At 39.5% G+C, this 18,729-nt stretch overlaps 1 protein-coding gene across 1 annotated transcript in view; it reads right to left on the bottom strand.

Annotated features, from left to right (window-relative positions):
* The window catches only part of ERICH3 (glutamate rich 3), a 113,860-nt gene that overhangs the window by 80,317 nt on the left and 14,814 nt on the right, over positions 1-18,729 (bottom strand). The window contains exons 2-3 of the mRNA XM_039222130.1: positions 15,158-15,169; positions 7,265-7,358 (exon numbers count right to left, since the gene is read on the bottom strand). Coding sequence (XP_039078061.1) covers positions 7,265-7,358; positions 15,158-15,169 — 106 coding nt within the window. The remainder of the gene's footprint in view (positions 1-7,264; positions 7,359-15,157; positions 15,170-18,729) is intronic.

The following is an 18,729-nucleotide window of genomic DNA, read 5'->3' as shown; positions in this document are numbered from 1 at the left end:
CTCTGTTTGTTCTCAGCACTCAGGAGTCTCTCATGGTATGCCTCCCTCCTTCTCCCCAACTATTTTTCCCCTTCTTCTCCCCCATGGTCATCAATTAAGTTCCTCCTAATCCACCTATACATGCAAACATATGGTATCTGTCCTTCTCTGCCTGACTTATTTTGCTCAGCATAAAACCCTCAAGGTCCATCCATGTTGCTACAAATGGCCAGATTTCATTCTTTCTCATTGCCATGTGGTATTCCATTGTATAGATAAACCACATCTTCTTTTTTGTTTTGTTTTGTTTTATTTATTTCTGAGAGAGAGAAAGATAACATGAGCAGGGGAGTGTCAGAGAGAGAGGAAGACACAGAACCAGAAGCAGGCTCTAGGCCCTGAGCTAGCTATGAGCGCAGAGCCGGACGTGGGGCTCAAACCCACAAATGTGAGATCATGACCTGAGCCGAAGTCAGACGCTTAACCGACTCAGCCACCCAGGCTCCCCAGATCACATCTTCTTGATCCATTCGTCACTTGATGGGCACTTAGGCTCTTTCCATATTTTGGCTATTGTTGAGTGCTGCTTTGAACATTGGGGTACATGTGCCCCTATGCATCAGCACTCCTGTATCCCTTGGGTAAATTCCTAGCAGTGCTATTGCTGGGACATGGGGGAGTTCTATTGTTAGTTTCCTGAGGAACCTCCACACTGTTTTCCAAGGGGCTGCACCAGTTTACATTCCTACCAACAGTGTAGGAGGGTGCCCTTTTCTCCACATCCTTGCCAGCATCTAGAGTCTCCTGATTTGTTCATTTTAGCCACTCTGACCAGCGTGAGGAGGTTGGTTTGTATTTCCCTAATGAGAAGGGATGCTGAGCATCATTTCATGTCTGTTGGCCTAGATGTCCTCTTTGGAGAAGTGTCTGTTCATATCTTCTGCCCATTTCTTCACTGGATGATTTGTTTTTCGGGTGTGGAGTTTGGTGAGTTCCTTACAGAGTTTGGATACTAGCCCTTTATCTGATATGTCATTTGCAACTATCTTTTCCCATTCTGTCAGTTGTCAATTAGTTTTATTGATTGTTTCCTTTGCCATGAAGAAGCTTTTAATCTTGAGGAGGTCCCAATAGTTTATTTTTGCTCTTGATTCCCTTGCCTTTGGGGATATGTCAAGTAAAAAATTGGTGCGGTTGAGGTCAAGGAGGTTGTTTCCTACTTTCTCTTCTAGGGTTTTGATGGTTTCCTATCTCACATTCAGGCCCTTTATCCATTTTGAGTTTATTTTTGTGTATGGTGTGAGAAAATGATCTAGTTTCATTCTTCTGCATGTTGCTGTCCAATTCTCCCAACACCATCTGTTAAACAGGCTGTCTTTTTTTCCATTGGATCCTCTTTCCCACTTTGTCAAAGATTAGTTAGCCATACATTTGTGGGTCCAGTTCTGAGTTCTCTATTCTATTCCATTGGTCTATGTGTCTGTTTTTGTGCCAATACCATACTGTCTTGATGATGACAGCTTTGTACCAGGGGCTAAAGTCTGGGATGGTGATGCCTCCCATTTTGGTTTTCTTCTTCAATATTGCTTTGGCTATTCAGGATCTTTTATGGTTCCATACAAATTTTAGGATAGTTTGTTCTAGTTGTGAGAAGTCTGCTGGTATAGTTTTGATTGGGATTTCATTGAAGGTATAGATTGCTTTAGGTAGTAATGACATTTTAACTATATTTATTCTTTCGACTCATGAGCATAGAAGGTTTTTCCACTTCTTTGTGTCTTCTTCAATTTCCTTCATAAGTTTTCTACAGTTTTCATCATACAGATCTCCTATATCTTTGGTTAGGTTTATTTCTAGGTATTTTATGGTTTTTTGTACAATTGTGCATGGGATCAGTTTCTTGATTTCTCTTTCTGTTGGTTCATTATTGGTGTATAAAAATGCAACCGATTTCTGTACATTGATTTTGTACCCTGCAACTTTGCTGAATTCATTGATCAGTTCTAGTAGTCTTCTGGTGGAGTCTGTCGGGTTTTCGATGTAGAGTATCATGTCATCTGCTAAATGACTTCTTGCCAATTTGACTTCTTTGCCAATTCTGATGCCTTTTATTTCCTTTTGTTGTCTGATGGCTGATGCTAGGACTTCCAGCACTATGTTAAACAACAGTGGTGAGAGTGGACATCCCTGTTATGTTCCTGATCTCAGGGAGAAAGCTCTCAGTTTTTCCCTATTGAGGATGATGAAGCTGAGGGCTTCTCATAGATGGCTTTTATGATGTCTAAGTAAGTTCCTTCTATCCCAACTTTCTTGAGGGTCTTTATTAAGAAGGGATGCTGTATTTTGTCAAATGCTTTTTCTGCATCTATCGGCAGGATCATATGGTTTTTTATCTTTCCTTTTGTTGATGTGATGTATCACATTGATTGATTTGCAAGTATTGAACCAGCTCTGTAACCCAGGAATGAATCCTTCTTGATTATGGTGGATAATTTTTTCTATGTGCTGTTGGATTTGATTTGCAAGTATCTTGTTGAGGATTTGTCCATCCATATTCATCAAGGATATGAGCCTGTAGTTCTCTTTTTTTGGCTGGGTCTCTGTCTGGCTTCGGAATCAAAGTGATGCTGGCTTCGTAGAATGAGTCCAGAAGTTTTCCTTCAATTTCTTTTTTTTTTTGGAATAGCTTGAGAAGGATGGGTATTAACTCTGTTTTAAACATCTGGTAGAATTCCCCAAGGAACCCATCTGGCCCAGGGTTCTTATTTGTTGGGAGATTTTTGATAACTGATTCCATTTCTTCATTAGTTATGGGTCTGTTCAGATTTTCTATCTCTTCCCATGTGAATTTTGGTAGTGAGGGTGTGTTTAGGAATTTGTTCATTTCTTCTAAGCTGTCCAATTTGTTGGCATATAATTTTTCATAGTATTCCCTGATAATTGCTTGTTTTTCTGAGGGGTTGGTTGTAATAAGTCTATTTTCTTTCATGATTTTGTCTTTTGGGGGGCTTTCTCTTTTCTCTTTGGGAAGCCTGGCTAGAGGTTTGTCAATTTTGTTTATTTTTTTAAAAAACCGACTCTTGGTTTCATTGATTTGTTCAACTATCTTTTATTTCTGCCCTGAGTTTTATTATTTCTCTTCTCCTACTGGGTTTGGGATGCTCTTGTTGTTGTCCTTCAAGTTACTTTAGGTGCGCTGTTAGATTTTGTACTTACACTTTTTCTAATTTTTTGAAATAGGCCTGGAGTGCTATGTACTTTCCTCTTAGGGCTGCCTTTGCTGCATCCCATAGAGGTTGGACTGTTGTATTTTCATTTTCATTTGTTTCCATATACTTTTTAATTTCTTCTCTAATTGCCTGATTGGCCCATTCCTTCTTTAGTAGGGTGTTCTTTAACCTCCATGTTTTTGGAGGTTTACCAGACATTTTCCTGTGGTTGATTTCAAGTTTCACAGCATTGTGATCTGAAAGTGTGCATGGTATGATCTCAATTCTTTACGTTTATTGAGGGCTGCTTTATGTCCCAGTATGTGATCTATTTGGAGAATGTGCCATGAGCACTTGAGAAGAAAGTAAATTCCATGGCCTCAGGATGTAGAGTTATGAATATATCTGTCAAATCCATCTGGTCCAATGTGTCATTCACCTCCATTGTTTCTTTAGTGATTTTCTGTCTAGTTGATCTGCGCATTGCGATTAGTGGAGTATTAAAGTCCTCTGCTATTGGCATATTCTTATCTATAAGATTGTTTCTGTTTGTGATTAATTGTTTTATGTATTTGGGTGCTTCTGTATTTGGTGCATAGACATTTATAATTGTTAGTTCTTCCTGATGGATAGACCCTGTAATTATTATATAATGCCCTTCTTCATCCTTTGTTACTGCCTTTACTTTAAAGTCCAGTTTGTCTGATAGAAGTAGAGTTACTCCAGCTTTCTTTTGACTTCCAGTAGCATGATATATATTTCTCCATCCCCTTACTTTCAATCTGAAGGTGTCCTCAGGTCTAAAATGAGTTTCTTGTAGACAACAAATAGATGGATTTTGTTTTTTATCCATTCTGCTACCCTATGTCTTGATTGGAGCATTCAGCCCATTTACATTCACTGTTATTACGAAAAATATGGGTTTAAGGTCATTGTGTTCTTTGTAGGATTCATACTTGTTGTGGTGTCTCTGGTACCTTGCGTTCCTTGCAACATTTCCCTCATAGAGTCCCCCTCAGGATTTCTTGTAGGGCTGGTTTAGTGGTGACAAATTCTTTCAATTTTTGTTTATTTGGGAAGACTTTTATCCCTCCTTCTATTCTGAATGACAGGCTTGCTGGATAGAGGATTCTTGGCTGCATATTTTTTGTTCATCACATTGAAGATTTCCTACCATTCTTTTCTGGCCTGTCAAGTGTCAGTAGATAGGTCTGTCACCACTCTGATAGGTTTCCCTTTGTATGTTAGGGCCTTTTTATCCCTAACTGCTTTCAGAATTCTCTCTTTGTCCTTATATTTTGCCAGTTTCACTATGATGATATGTCGTGCAGAAGACCGATTCAAGTTACGTCTGAGAGATGTTCTCTGTGCCTCTTGGATTTCAATGTCTGTTTCCTTCCCCAGATTGGGGAAGTTCTCTGCTATAATTTGTTCAAGGACTCCTTCAGCATCTTTCCCTCTTTCTTCCTCTTCTGGAACTCCTATGATACGGATATTGTTCTATCTGATTGTATCGCTCAGCTCTCAAACTCTTCTTTCATGTTCCTGGATCAGTTTATTTCTCTTCTTTTGGTTTCCTCTTTTTCTATAATTGTGTCTTCTAATTCACTTATTATCCTCTCTGCCTCTTCAATCCATGCATTGGAAGCTTCCATTTTATTATGCATCTCATTTATAGCATTTTTTAATTCATCACAACTATTTTTAAGCTCCATAGTCTTTGTAGCAATAGTTTCTCTGATGTCTTCCATGCCTTCAAAAAGGCCAGCAATTAATTTTATGACTATTGTTCTAAATTCTTGTTCAATTATATCTATTTTGAGCAGTTCTTCGCTGTCATTTCTTCCTGGAATTTCTTTAAAGGAGAGTTCTTCCGTTTCATCATTTTGGCTAGCTTTCTGTCTCTTGTTAGTTTTAAAAACTTGTTATACATTCTGCATCAGCGAGTACTGCTATATTAAAGAGGCTTTTTGATTGTCCAGGGCCTGTCCATTCAGGAAGTATTCTTTGAATGGTGTTTCTTGGTCTCTCTTGTTGAGACCTTGGTTATTTTATTTCCCTCCACCATGGATATTTGGGACTCCACCATGTGTGCTTTGGCTTATTTCTTGGGGAGCCCTGGAAAGGAAAACAGACAGACAAACATACAGGGAACAAAGGCACACAAACACACAGATAAATCCAACAAACATGCAAACCAAAAGGGAAAAAGAAAAAGAAAGAAAAAAAAGAAGGGAAAAAATAAAAAAAAGAGGAAGGAGGAAAAACAATTAATAAAAATTAAAATTAAAAAAGAATAAAGAAAAAAAAGAAGAAAAGAAAAGCAAAATGAAAAAAAACCAAAAGGCAAAGGACAGTCTAAAAGCATAAAACCAGAATTCCCAGCTACAAAGAGCAGGGTGTACGCAGTGCTGATGGAAGAGCATATACAAAGAGAGAAATGACAGGGCAGGGAGGAGCGAAATTGGACGATGACCAGACAGAGAGACTAAGAGCATTAATTCAGAGAGAGAAAGAGGAGAATATGGTAGGAGGTGAAGAGAAAAAAACAAAGATAACGTAACTCAGAGAAACTATATAGTCTGATTACTCCAGAGAGAGATAGAAAGGTAGCAGTGGAGGTGTAGAATATATATCTCGAGAATGGATTAAACGTGACTGTTTAAGCAAACCAATGACCAGAGTGCCCAGTCCAGCAGAGGGGAGGGATACGAATGAGACAAGGGAAAATATATATGAATAGGGAGAATTGATCTAGAATTAATCAGAGTAGTGCATTCATGTTGGTCTTGCCCCAGGCTCTGGTTAAAAAAAAAAAAAAAAGCAAATCTCTAGCAGGGATGGGCATGGTTTGGTGTAGGCAGGTCTTATGCTCCACTGCGTCCTGCGAGCCGCTCCCTGAGGTCCTGCCTTGATAGTTGTGGAGAGACAAATGGCGGCGCCCCAGTCCCTTCTCGAACCATGCATTGCAACTCACTTTTTTGGGTCCAATCTCCCTGTTATGCAGGGTTAGCCAAGGTGGGCGGTGCTCTATGTCCCAAGCCGTGTTTTGTTTCCAGATCTTAGTCCCTGCGCCCCATTGGTATCTCCAGAAATAAACCCTTATGCCAAGTCCCTCTGAGCAGTGCAGTTTCAAGTCTGTCGCCTCCCCACTGGGGATGGAGCGGAGCTAGAATAGCGGCAGAGCGGCTTCAAGCGCGCCGCTTCCCCTCCGGGTCGAGCTGGCAAGCCGAGGAGCGGTTTCTCCCGTTGCCTGGGACCAATGTGTCCAGCTCAAGGTCAGCTGCACAGCTGGAAACCGGATCCCTCTGTGTCCCGAGCCAAATTTTTCTCTTCTCCAGGGACAGGGACAGTTCCTTGAGGAGTTTCAGCTGCTCTTTCTTTTCCCCTTGACTTACCGTGGCTCCCCGCAAAGGGGGCTTCTTCCCCTCCCTCCATGTCTCCGGTCCTGGCCCATTTTTATCTTCCCCAGTTCACACTCACACTATAAGGTTTTCTCAGGGGACTCTGTCTCCTTTTCCTCCCAAACTCCTGGATTCTGTAAGGGTTCCTATGGCTTCAGGCCTTCTTCGTTTGAGAGATGGGGGCGAGTGAAATGTAAGGAGCTCCCTACTTCTCTGCCATCCTGCCTCCTCCACTCCACAAGGGGAACTTTTGAACTGTTCATGTCTTCCACACCATATTCTGTGATTATTAAAAATATATTTTCCTGAAGACAGTAAAGTCTTCTCTGTGCTTAATCCCTAAAAGTTCCTGGCTCATAGAATGTGTCCAATGAAAACGTGTTGAATAAATAAATGAGTTAACAAATAAATAAAACATGCTATTGGAAGCTCATAGGGTTTTTCCTCAATAATTTATAAGTAGCCTTAGTAGTCATTGTGACCTCTCTTCCTGTCTTTTGAAACACAGCTTCAAAAAGATAATCAGAGCTCTGGAAAAGAAGTAATTTTTCTAAGATGTGGGGGTTTGGGGGGTAGATGTCACTGATTAGCTCAAAGAGAAAACCAGAAAAGGGAGGAAATTACTGGATTCAATGAAACAAGAGGGCAGGTAGGAAGCAAACCAAATCTTACCAGCCCTGATCTTAAAAGATGCCGTCTTATCCTTGTGTTGTTAAAATATCCAGTCAGGTGTTTATCAGTAAGACTATTATATGCTGCAAGTAATCTGGAAGAGAAAAATGAAACCATTAAGGTTTTATGAAGTGTTGCTCAATAACCAAGGCAATTCTTGACTTTCTCATCCCCAAATTGTGCATAATCATTCACTCACCCAGACAGACAGTTATTCATGTGTTCAATAAACAGGTATTGAGCACTTACTGTTTTCCAGGTTTTACGATAAGAACTGGAACACAGTCCTGACACTGTTTATTTTGCAGACAAGTATGCAAATCAGGCATGAACAATAAAATTGGGCATGAAAAATCCAACAACAGAAATAGGCATCACTCACGGGGACACAGAGAAAGAGACCACCAACTCCAGTTGTGTGGTCTTCACACAAGCAGCCTGATGGAGAACTTGGAAGTTCCTTCAGAGGACTCTTCAGCTTCCTGTTTCACCCTAAATTCTAACAACAAACACGCACACCTCCTCAACATATTCTTTCATGTCTTTGGCACATGACGCACGGTACCTCTACTGCCAAGGCTTCTCCCTGACCTGTTAGCTAGTGGATAAGACCCATGATTCACAATCATCTCTTTCCAGGAAACATTTCCTGATACAAACTGGATGTACCTTCCACTCCACACCCCTAAAACATTGAGTTATATTACACATCATTGGAAGGTCAGAATTGTGTGTTATTCTTGGTATCCCTATAGATGTTATTTACTGTGTTCCCAAATAGTGATGTTTCAATAGATGAAAACACAATATTGCTTGGGACTCATTCTTACTGATATAAACTTCTAAATTTAAGGTCAGCAGCTTAGAATTCTTAACTTCTAGATAGATAGATAGATAGATAGATAGATAGATAGATAGATAGATAATCTCCAAACAATGTCATTAATTCCACATCCTCCAAATCCCCACCTCTCTCCAAAATTCATAAATTACTTTTGATTTTTAGGGTCTTTTAAGAATTAAAAGAAAAGAAATTGATATTATACCTGGGTCTATAAATCAAAATTTGAAGCTATTTTTTCTAAGTTTTAACTTATTCTTTACTGATTATTATCACCTTACAAAAGCATATTCACATACATTTACATGTAGGCATATATGTTCATCCATATACGTCCATATAGATAAATGTGAATATATGTACATATATATGTATATATACAGAGGGAGATGAAGACAGAGAGACAGACAGGTAGAGAGAGGCAGAAAGAAAGAGAGAACACACAAGTCTAAACACAACCCTAAAATAAGGCTGTTTTTAAAAAAGTGTATACCCTATTACCTGAGACAAAGATTACAGTCTATACATCTTATGAATAGTGGATCCTTAACTTATTTGGAGGCCAGAGCAGGGACTCATATTATAGAACCTAGTAAATGTCATTAGTGACAATTTTATTTAGCTGCCTTAATTACATGGAGATGATATTGGTGACCTTTTCCTTTCTCTTTTCTCCTTAACGCCCATCTTAGGAAAGCTATATGCTGTCAAATGGTAAGGAAAGTTTAATTTTGTCCACAAAAGACACTGAAAGCGGTTACAAAGCCCCGAAGGCAAGATGCCACATGAGGGTTGCCGACGTGTGAACAACTGCGGAAGCCATTATTTCACTGGGTTTATGTAAAAAGACAACCCGAGGGCTTCAGTAATGCACATACGAAACCAGCCCCAGCTAATGCTTTGAAACTATCTTTTAAATGAACTGTCTTGGAGTCCTATAGTTCATCAAAGGTTTCCTGTCTTCAAAAGGTCAACACTGTATCCCTTACCCTTTCTGAATCTCAGAATATCTTTTCAGCAACTCATTTCAGAAAGGTGAGCAGGTGTCTCTCGGTCTTAACAATCATGATTCCACAGTTCACAGATTCTTAAGATAAATCATTAGACAGATATAATATACAGTCTTTTGTCTGTTTTTCAGGCTCAGGTTTTTTAAAAAAAAAAAAAAAGTCAATAGTTTTAGGATAGCTATGAGTGCTAAAACCCTGATTAAATGAAATAGGGTCAAAAAGTTAGGATAACATAAACTTTAACTTCCCTACAGACTGAAAATAATCCCCTTCTTTCAATTCAGAATTTGTTGCTATATTTAGGTCCTAAGAATAAAGGTTAGCGAGCTTTGGCACCACCTCATCTTAATTCTTCTCTCTCAGGCTCCTACTAAACGAATCTGTGTCCATGACACCTCTCCAGTCTTACTGAAAGGTCCAGTTGAGTTGAAACCTTTGAACACATCAGCTTTCTCACCTTTAGGAAAGACTGAAAATCCCTGGCTGGGATGCCATTTGTCGAGCAACTCTTTCTATGACTATCATTTACAACTGGCCTTGGTAGAAAAGCTGAAAAATAACTAGCTGGGTGCATTCAGGGTCAGTCATTTCTTTTTCAGCAGTACCTAATTTATTTTTTTAACTGAAACTTTAGATTAACAAACTGATAAGAAACTGTACTAGAGTAAACTGTATATGGATTTAGTAAAACACCTGTTATGGACGGAATGCCCGCCCATTCATATGTTAAAGTGCTAACCCCAATGTGATGGTATTAAGAGGTGGGACTTTGGGAGGTGATAGGGTCAGAGGGTAGAGCCCTCATGAATGAGATTAGTGCCTGTATAAAGGGACCCCAGAGAGCTCCCTCCCCCTTTCCCCATGTGAGGATGTAGTAAGAAAATGGCAACTTATGAGCTAAGAAGTGGCTTCCAGAAGACACTGAATCTGCCAGCACCAGCCTCCAGAACTGTGAGAAATAAATTTCTGTTGTTTCAGCTAGTAGTCTATGGTGTTCTGTTAGAGCAGCCTGATGGTACTAAGATAGCAATCAATGCAAACATTTTTATTGTATACATATAAATGTACCCTGTTCTGACCATGAAGCCTCCTCCACAGGGAGATGGTAGTAATCCTGTGTCTCAGCCCCAACCAGGGTCTGTTTGATCCTTTCTGCTCTGCTTCTCTTCATGTGTGCTTGGTATGGGTTTGTAGCCTCCCTTTGCATTTACTCAACTACAAGAACTTTACTGACCCAGCCACAAATTGAGATTGGTAGAGTTTTTCTAATGTTTCTGCCTTTGTCCTCTCCATTCATTCCTACTGTTTCCCCAACACATACACCCTTTTCTTTTCTTTCTTGTACTCAGCAGAGCCCTGGGCTGGATGAGGTCACCTCACCTGAACTTGGTGATTGTGTTGGTGATTGTGTAGCACCTGGAGCACTCCACTCTCTTTGTAACTCACTCTCTGCATTTCAGGTCAAAGCTGGACTTCTGGTCACACTACCCAGTCCTGAGATCCTCCCCTGCTGCCATCCATAGCATCAACAACTGCACTGGTCACACAATTATCAGGCCACTGTGACTGTATCATTTAAAAGCCATGCTGTTCACACCAAGTCCCACAACTAAACGCCCAGACCAGCCTACCTCACTGGCTTCTTTATTGGATGGACAAGACTGCTTACTCACCTTCTGGTCTCTGGGTAGAGAACAACCTGCCATCTGGCTCAATGCACCAGGGAAAACAGTAGCCCAGGAAACAAAGCAACCCTGTCCCTTTCCTCCGCTTCGATACACACCCCATATTCCTGTGCTGCACTGGGATTAGAGGAGCAGGCTGTTGAGTTGTTGGGAGTGCTGCCTTCCCAGCTGCAGCCCTTCAACACTTAACCCTTGAACCCATGCTGTGTAGAACATATAAAAAGGGCTCTGAAGTAATAAAGTTGGGGTTTCCTATCAATCATTCCATCTGCCCCCAAAGAGAGACTCTATCCCCAGAAAACCCCAACTGAACAGACAGACACTATAATATTATTAATCACAGACATTTATTGAGCACTGACTATTTCCAGGATATTCCATAAGGTACTAGGGATATAGAGACAGCACAGACCCTGCAATGCATTGAGTTCCCAATTTAGTGGGGAAGTGTGTGTGCACATACAGAGTGCGTGCATATGTGTGTGTGTGAACATCTGGGCATCCTTCATTTCTTCCTGTGTCATAGGCTGATTCATTCATAAATAGATCATGAGTGTTTATATGTCTCTGCGTCAGATTCTGTGCCCTAAACTGGGCAAGGAGTGTAATATTCCCATCTCACACTGAAGATTACAAACACCCCCACATACAGAGTCTCATGTGATTTCTTTTAGGTCCTTATTACAGATCTTCCATCTTCCTAAAATGGAAAAGCTCTAAAACGAGATTATCATTTAATGAGTCAGTCCTGGGAAACCTGACTAAGGTAACAATTTTTCACAATCACAGTGATAGAAGGAATTCTTTGGGCCTCAGCACTCTTGAACCCCAACCTCCTCTCCCAGAGATGCTTGTCCCCACACTGTTTACCCTTGGTGGGAGGGACAGATGTAGTGGTTAATGCTCCAGCTCCAGTTCAATACTGGCTTCACCATTACTGGCTCCATAACTGAGAGCAAGTGACTTAACTATGTCTCGATTGTTCTACCTTCCACAAAACACTAAAACATGAACACAACTCAGCCAAGTTCTTTGTCACTTTCTTTTTTTTTTTATAACACTTTTTTTTTAATATTTTTATTTATTTCTAGGAGAGAGAGAGAGACAGCGTGAGCAGGGGAGGGTCAGGGAGAGAGGGAGACACAGACTCTGAAACAGGCTCCAGGTTCTGAGCTGACAGTCAGCACAGAGCCCGACGCGGGGCTCGAACCCACAAACCGCGAGATCATGACCTAAGCGAAAGCCGGAAGCTTAACCGACTAAGCCACCCAGGCGCCCCTCTTTGTCACTTTCTAACAAGGATCCCCTTTCTTCCAGTTTCCATTCACATGTTCCTCATTTCTATCTGAGACTCATCAGAATGGTCTTTACCATCTGTATTTCTACCAACATTCTGTACACAATTATTTATGTACTGTCTGAGAAGTAAGCTTTCTCTCCAGCTCTCTTTTCTTTCTGTGCTCTGACCAAAATCACAAGACAGTCCCTTCACAAGAAGTCCCTTGGCAAATCATATATCTGACAGAGCATTAATATCCAAAATATATAAGGAACTCGTACAACTCAGTGGCAAATAATAATTAAACATAATAATAATAATACGAGTAAGAGTAATAATACAAATAAAAATGAGAAGACCTGAATAGACATTTTTCCCTCAAAAGCATGCACATGGTCGACAGGTAGATGAAGGGATGTGCAACTAATCATCAGGGAAATGGAAATCAAAACCACAGTAAGATATCACCTCATATCCGTTAAGATGGCTATTATCAAAAAGGTAAGAGATGAGTGTTGGTGAGGATGTGGAGAAAAGGGAACACCTGTACTGTTGCTGGGAGTGTATATTGGTGCAGCCACTGTAGAAAACAGTATGGAGGTTTCTCAAAATTTTAAAAATAGAATTCCCATATGATCCAGCAATTCACTTCTGGGAATACATCCAAAGAAAATGAAATCATGATCTTGAAGACATATCTGCAACCCCCCCATGTTCCCTGCAGCATTATTCATAATAGACAAGACATGGAAACAATCTAAGTGTCCATCAATGGAAAAATGGATTTAAAAATCTGCTACACACACACATACACAATGGAATATTACTCAGCATTAAAAAAAGGAAATCCTGCCATTTGCAATAACATGGATGGATCTTTAAGGCATTATACTAAGTTAAATACATCAGAGAAAGATAAACACTGTATAATCTCACTTGTATACAAAATTCTTTTTTTTTTAAAGATCTAATGGACTGAAGCTCCTGGGTGGCTCAGTTGGTTAAGCATCCAAATTTGGCTTAGGTCATGATCTTGTGGTTTGTGAGTTTGAGCCCCATGTCAACTTCTGTGCTAACAGTTAGCTCAGAGCCTGGAGCCTGCTTCAGATTCTGTGTCACCCTCTCTCTCTGCCCCTGCCCTACTTGCTCTCTGTCTCTTTTTCTCTCTCAAAAATAAATAAACATTTTTTAAAAATAGGAAAAAAAGGATCTAATAAATATAGAGAGTAGAATGATGATTGTCAGGGATTGAGGGTGGGAGAAATGAAGAAATATTGGTGAAAGGGTACAAATTCCTACTGATAAGCTGAGTAAGCTCTGGGGATTTAATGTACAGCATGGTGACTATAGTTAACAGTGTTGAGTGTTATATTATATAGTTGGAAGTTGCTAAGGAAGGAGATCTTAAATGTTTTCACAACACCAAAAAAAAAAAAAAGTAATTATGTGAGGTGATGGATGTGTTAATTAAGCTTACTGAGGGAATCATTTTGCACTATATACATATATCAAATCATCATGTTGCACACCTTAAACTTACACACTCCTATATGTCCATTACAGCTCAAAAAAGCTGGGGAAAAAAAGGTTTGCACCTCAAAACTTTTAGTCTCTACCCATTACCAGTTCCAAACCTACTTCCACAGTTTTAGGTATTTGTTATAGCAGCATTCCACTCTTCGGTACCAATTTCTGTCTTAGTCTGTTCAAGCACTGTCACAAAACAGACTAGGTGGCTTAAACAACAGGCACTTAGTTTTCACAGTTCTGGGGGCTGGAAGTCTGAGGGTAGCGTGCCAGCATGGGCAGGTTCTTGGTGAAAGCCCTCTTCCTGGTTGGCAAACAGCCACCTTCTCTTTGTATTCTTCACAGGGCACACAGAAAGGCAAGTTCTCACTTGTCTCTTCTTATAAGGGCACTAATCCCATCACGAGGGCTCCGTCATCTCAAAAGCACCAGCTCCAAATATCATCACATTGGGGGCTGGGGTTTCAACATGTGAATCTGAGGAGGATGCAAGCATGTGGTGCATAACAGAAGGCATCATTGTCTTCAATTTGTGGATAAGGAAAACAAGCCTTAGGTGAAATCACTTGCTAAAGACCATATAACCTAAAACCTGTTCCTGATAATATTTGCCAAATCATAGGGAAACACCACTCGCAGGGGCTTGCTAAGGTGGGGACCAGGATGCTATGTATGATGACAGAAAAATAAGAATCATGAAATATTCACAGAAAAATGTAATTCCATAAATTCTCCAGTATAGAAATAGAAAATTTTTAATGAAAATTCTTACAGACAAAAATTAATAAATACATAACTCATTTATAATTGGCCATATCATTAGCATAAAAGCAAAGTACCGAAATCTTTAAATTATCTTATTCTTTAATATATATTTCTGTAATTTGCTTTAAAATACAAATTTCTCTAGCAAACTTGTTCAGAGAGCATGTAAAGAATAATTTTGACACAACCAGTTTTATTTAGCTCAAATTGTGACCTCACCCATCTGAATTAATGAAGCTTGTACTGATTTATTATTGTTGCTGTACCAAAGTGACACAGATTAGTAGCTTAAATAACACAAATTTATTATCTTATACTTCTAGAGGTCAGAAGTTCAAAATGGGTTTCACTAGACTATATTCAAGGTGTCATCAAATCCACATTCCTTCTGGAGACTCTAAGGGAGGATCTTTTCCACATTCCAGAGGCTCCTCATATTTCCTGGCTCTCCTGGCCTCCTTCCACTGCCCAAGCCAGCAATGGCCAGTCAAGTCTGCACCATCAGTGCTGAGTGGGACTCGATCTCACAAACTGGGAGGTCATAACTTGAGATCATCATGAGATCATGAGATATGAGATCATGGCCTGATCAAGACTTGGAAGTTCAAACAACTGAGCCACCCAGCACCTCAGGTTCTGGCTCTTCTGCCTTCCTCGTGCCTATGTAGACACCCTTGTGATTACTTATATTAGGTCCACCCACATTAGTCAAGAATAATCTTTTATTTTATTTTAATTCCATATGCCAACTTAATTTCCCCTTGCCACATAAATTAACATGTGCACATGTTCTGATGCCTAAGACATGGACTTTTTTGAGGGGCCATTATTCTGCCTATCATGAGGCTTTGCCTATATGCCAGATGCCAGGGAGCAGAAACACTGGATGCTTCATGTTGTGGCAATTAGGCTATAACGCATATTTTCTGATGCCCATGTTCAATCACGCCAGTGATCCTCACTTTCAAAAAGGACGCTTCCCAGATGGAAGAAGGTACATCCTGGGTACCACACCAGGATATACAAAATAAGCTGGAGCCTAAATTTTGATGTGCCAAATGTGAACACTGAGGCAAAAGAGCAAGAGGTACACTATGGAACAAATATATTCAAACAATATATTTTTCTTAAAAAATTTTTTTAACATTTATTTATTTTTGAGAGACAGAGCATGAGAATGGGAGGGGTAGAGAGAGAAGGAGACACAGAATCCGAAGCAGACTCCAGGCTCTGAACTGTCAGCAGAGTGCCCGACACGGGGCTCAAACCCATGAAAAGTAAGATCATGACCTGAGCCGAAGTTGGATGCTCAACCAATGAGTCACCCAGGTGCCCCAGTATATTTTTCGTATAAGGATAACAATATAGAGATAACTTCTTTAGGGGAATCTAAAATGTAAAATAACAGATTAGCCCATAGGATGTAATTGTATTCATGTCAAACACTAATTAACCAGCACTTAACATATTTTATTAAATTCAAATAATTATTATATGAAACACTAAGAAAGAAGAAAAAGTTGCCAATTACACTGCAGCACGCTACTGATGTAAGCACAAATGATTTTAGTAATGTTAAAATGTGAAAAAATAATCTTAGCATTGACGAAATAGATTACTATACATGCTTGATTACTGCACATGTAAAGAGATATCTGAGGAAGAAGGAAAGAAGACATATACAAGAATATGGCAGGGTTCCTACCATTAAAAGCCTCAAACTGATGGGTGCCTGGGTGGCTCGGTTGGTTAAGCATCTGACTCTTGATCTTAGCTCAGGTCTTGATCTCATGGTTCATGAGTTTGAGCCCCATCTCTGGCTCTGTGCTGACAGTGTAGGGCCTGCTTGGGATTCTCTCTCTCCCTCTGTCTCTGCCCCTTCCCTCTTGTTCTCTTTCTCTCTCTCCCTCTCTCAAAATAAATAAATAAACTTTTTTAAAAAGCTTCAAATTGAGGTTAGAAGATTTTACACATTAAAAAAAATCACAAAGCATACAAAAGTATATTTTAAAAGTAGTAACTGTGGAGTATTGGAGCTGACTCATACTGGATCTAATGAGATAATGGTTAAAATTTTCAGGATTTTGCAAGCCACTGTTAGCTTGAAATTGGCCATTGTGGGAATAGTTACACTATAGAAGTTAACGGACTCTATATAATTCAGGGCTCTTTTTCTTTCTGAAAAGCCAATTTACCAGCACACCACTAACTAAATTTCAAAAGTAAGTAGCAAAATACATCATGGGAGCTATTAAATAAAATGATTCATTATATGAGTCAACATACAGAAGTATGCCTTACATAGTATTATCCAGAAATTCATCTTCTATATGCAATATTTGACCAAAGGGGTTTATACACCTGTTAAACCATTTCCTATCTCCGACAAAAAGAACATGGGGACTCTGGAAAACACATTGACATTTGTCAGCAGCATTTCAATCAAGAAATTTTATGCAAGATATCTCTTTACATTGCCACAAATGGAAAGGTTCAACTCACCTACCAATCTGGAAAAACTGATTATATCATTTTATGCTCAACAAAATCAAATGAGACTTAGGAGAATGAGCACAGTGTTATTACTATAGATGATCAAGATGTGCTTTGCATTTCAGAGGTCACTAAATCTGCAATTTGTAGAGTCTGATAGTGTTCAAGGAGGGGCTACCTTAAGTCTCCACTGCCAAGGCAGGCTTCTAGCAATGGCAACCGGATAAAATGTTTCTGCAACTTACTTATCAAGTCCTTGTATTTGTATGATTAAACAAATCACAGAATATTGTGGTTTGATTGCCATTATGTTACAATTCACAAACAATGGAGCTCCATCTCCTGACCCAAATGGCTTTCTCACTGTCCATCAAAAAAGACTTGTGAGAATCCAGAGAATTTCAGCTCTGTGAGGAAACTCACCATACTCAAGCCAACAAACCAAGACTAAGATTTTGAATCTCAGCAAGATTCTAAGCAAAGAAGTTAATAAAATCTAGTTATTTGGGGAACAACTTCCCCCCCAAAAAATCTCTGAAAACAGCACAAATAAGCAGAAAACCAAAGAAAAATTAAACTATATAGCTTCCTATCACTGAAAACTGCATGTCTGTCATTTAAGAATGAGAAAATTTAAGAAATACATGACCAGATACCTTAACTCTTAACAGGTGCAATGATTTTCCTGTAGTTATTTAAAACAAATAAATATATATCAAATACTTCAGCCCAAAGTAAATTTGATGAGATAAAAGAAGGATGAGATTTGGGGCTAGAAGGCTTGAGGTCAAATTCTAATTCTGCACTTTACAGGATGCATGACCCTGGAGAATTCAATCTTCTTCCTTTTGCAATTATCATCAGGAAGTTAAACGCTGTGACTGCTTCCTGAAGTGGATGATCTAAGTTTACTGGTCTGGAAATATATTTACCTGGAGCCATAGGATTATTTATAGTAATGACCACATGAGGTCTAGTCACCTCTCTCCTTTTATATTCAGGACACTGAGGCTAGATTTATAAAAGTAGGCATAACTTATCAGTAAACTCAGATCAAAGGACTCAAAAAGAAGATGTCTGAATGTCACAGGAATTCTCTTAGAAGAGACAGTCCCTTTCCTAAGATCCTTGTCTCCCTACCCTGCACCAGAATTTCTTTCATCATGTTTGATCGCTCCTTTTATTTTTATTTCTTTTATTTTTTAAGACTTTTTTTTTTTTTAGAGAAAGAGAGAGGACGAGTGGGGTAGAGGCAGAGAGAGGGGAGAGAGAGAGAATCTCAAGCAGGTTCTTTACTGTCAAGGCAGAGTCTAATGCTGGGCTCAAACTCACAAGCTGCAAGATCATGACCTGAGCCGAAATTAAGATTTGGACACTTAACCGACTGAGCCACCCCTGATCACTCCTCTTAGATTCTTATAAGAATCCTCCCCGTATTCCTCTTGCAAACTGTACCGTGGTGCCATGTCTACAGTAAGCACTCTGCCACTATTTGTTGAATGAATGAATGGTTAATGGAAACAAAATCTATTGGCACAATTCCTTGACATATATCTTTTTAAAAAATCCATGTGTAAGGATCATAACCCCTCTTCTGCTTCAGGATAATAACCAAAGAGAGTTTATACCAAAAGAGGTTCAAAAGCTTGCTTTGCAGAGTTTGGCTTTTTTAAGATTCAGAATGCACAGTGTGGATGATCATGCCAGCAATATGTTTTGTTGTTTTGTTTTTGTCAAATAAGTGCTTTTGCAGTGTGATACAAAATTGCATTGAAAGAAAAGTTCCTAGGGAAGCAGGACAAAACAAAACAAAACAAAAATCTTTTGAGGAAACTTGAAGAAAGACCAATACAGAAGAGTAATTG

Source organism: Hyaena hyaena, unplaced genomic scaffold (genome assembly GCF_003009895.1).
Source record: "Hyaena hyaena isolate Hyena2069 unplaced genomic scaffold, ASM300989v1 scaffold_1061, whole genome shotgun sequence".
Lineage (NCBI taxonomy): Eukaryota > Metazoa > Chordata > Mammalia > Carnivora > Hyaenidae > Hyaena > Hyaena hyaena.
The sequence above is the reverse complement of the archived record's forward strand: the minus strand, read 5'-3'. Positions and strand labels throughout refer to the sequence as shown.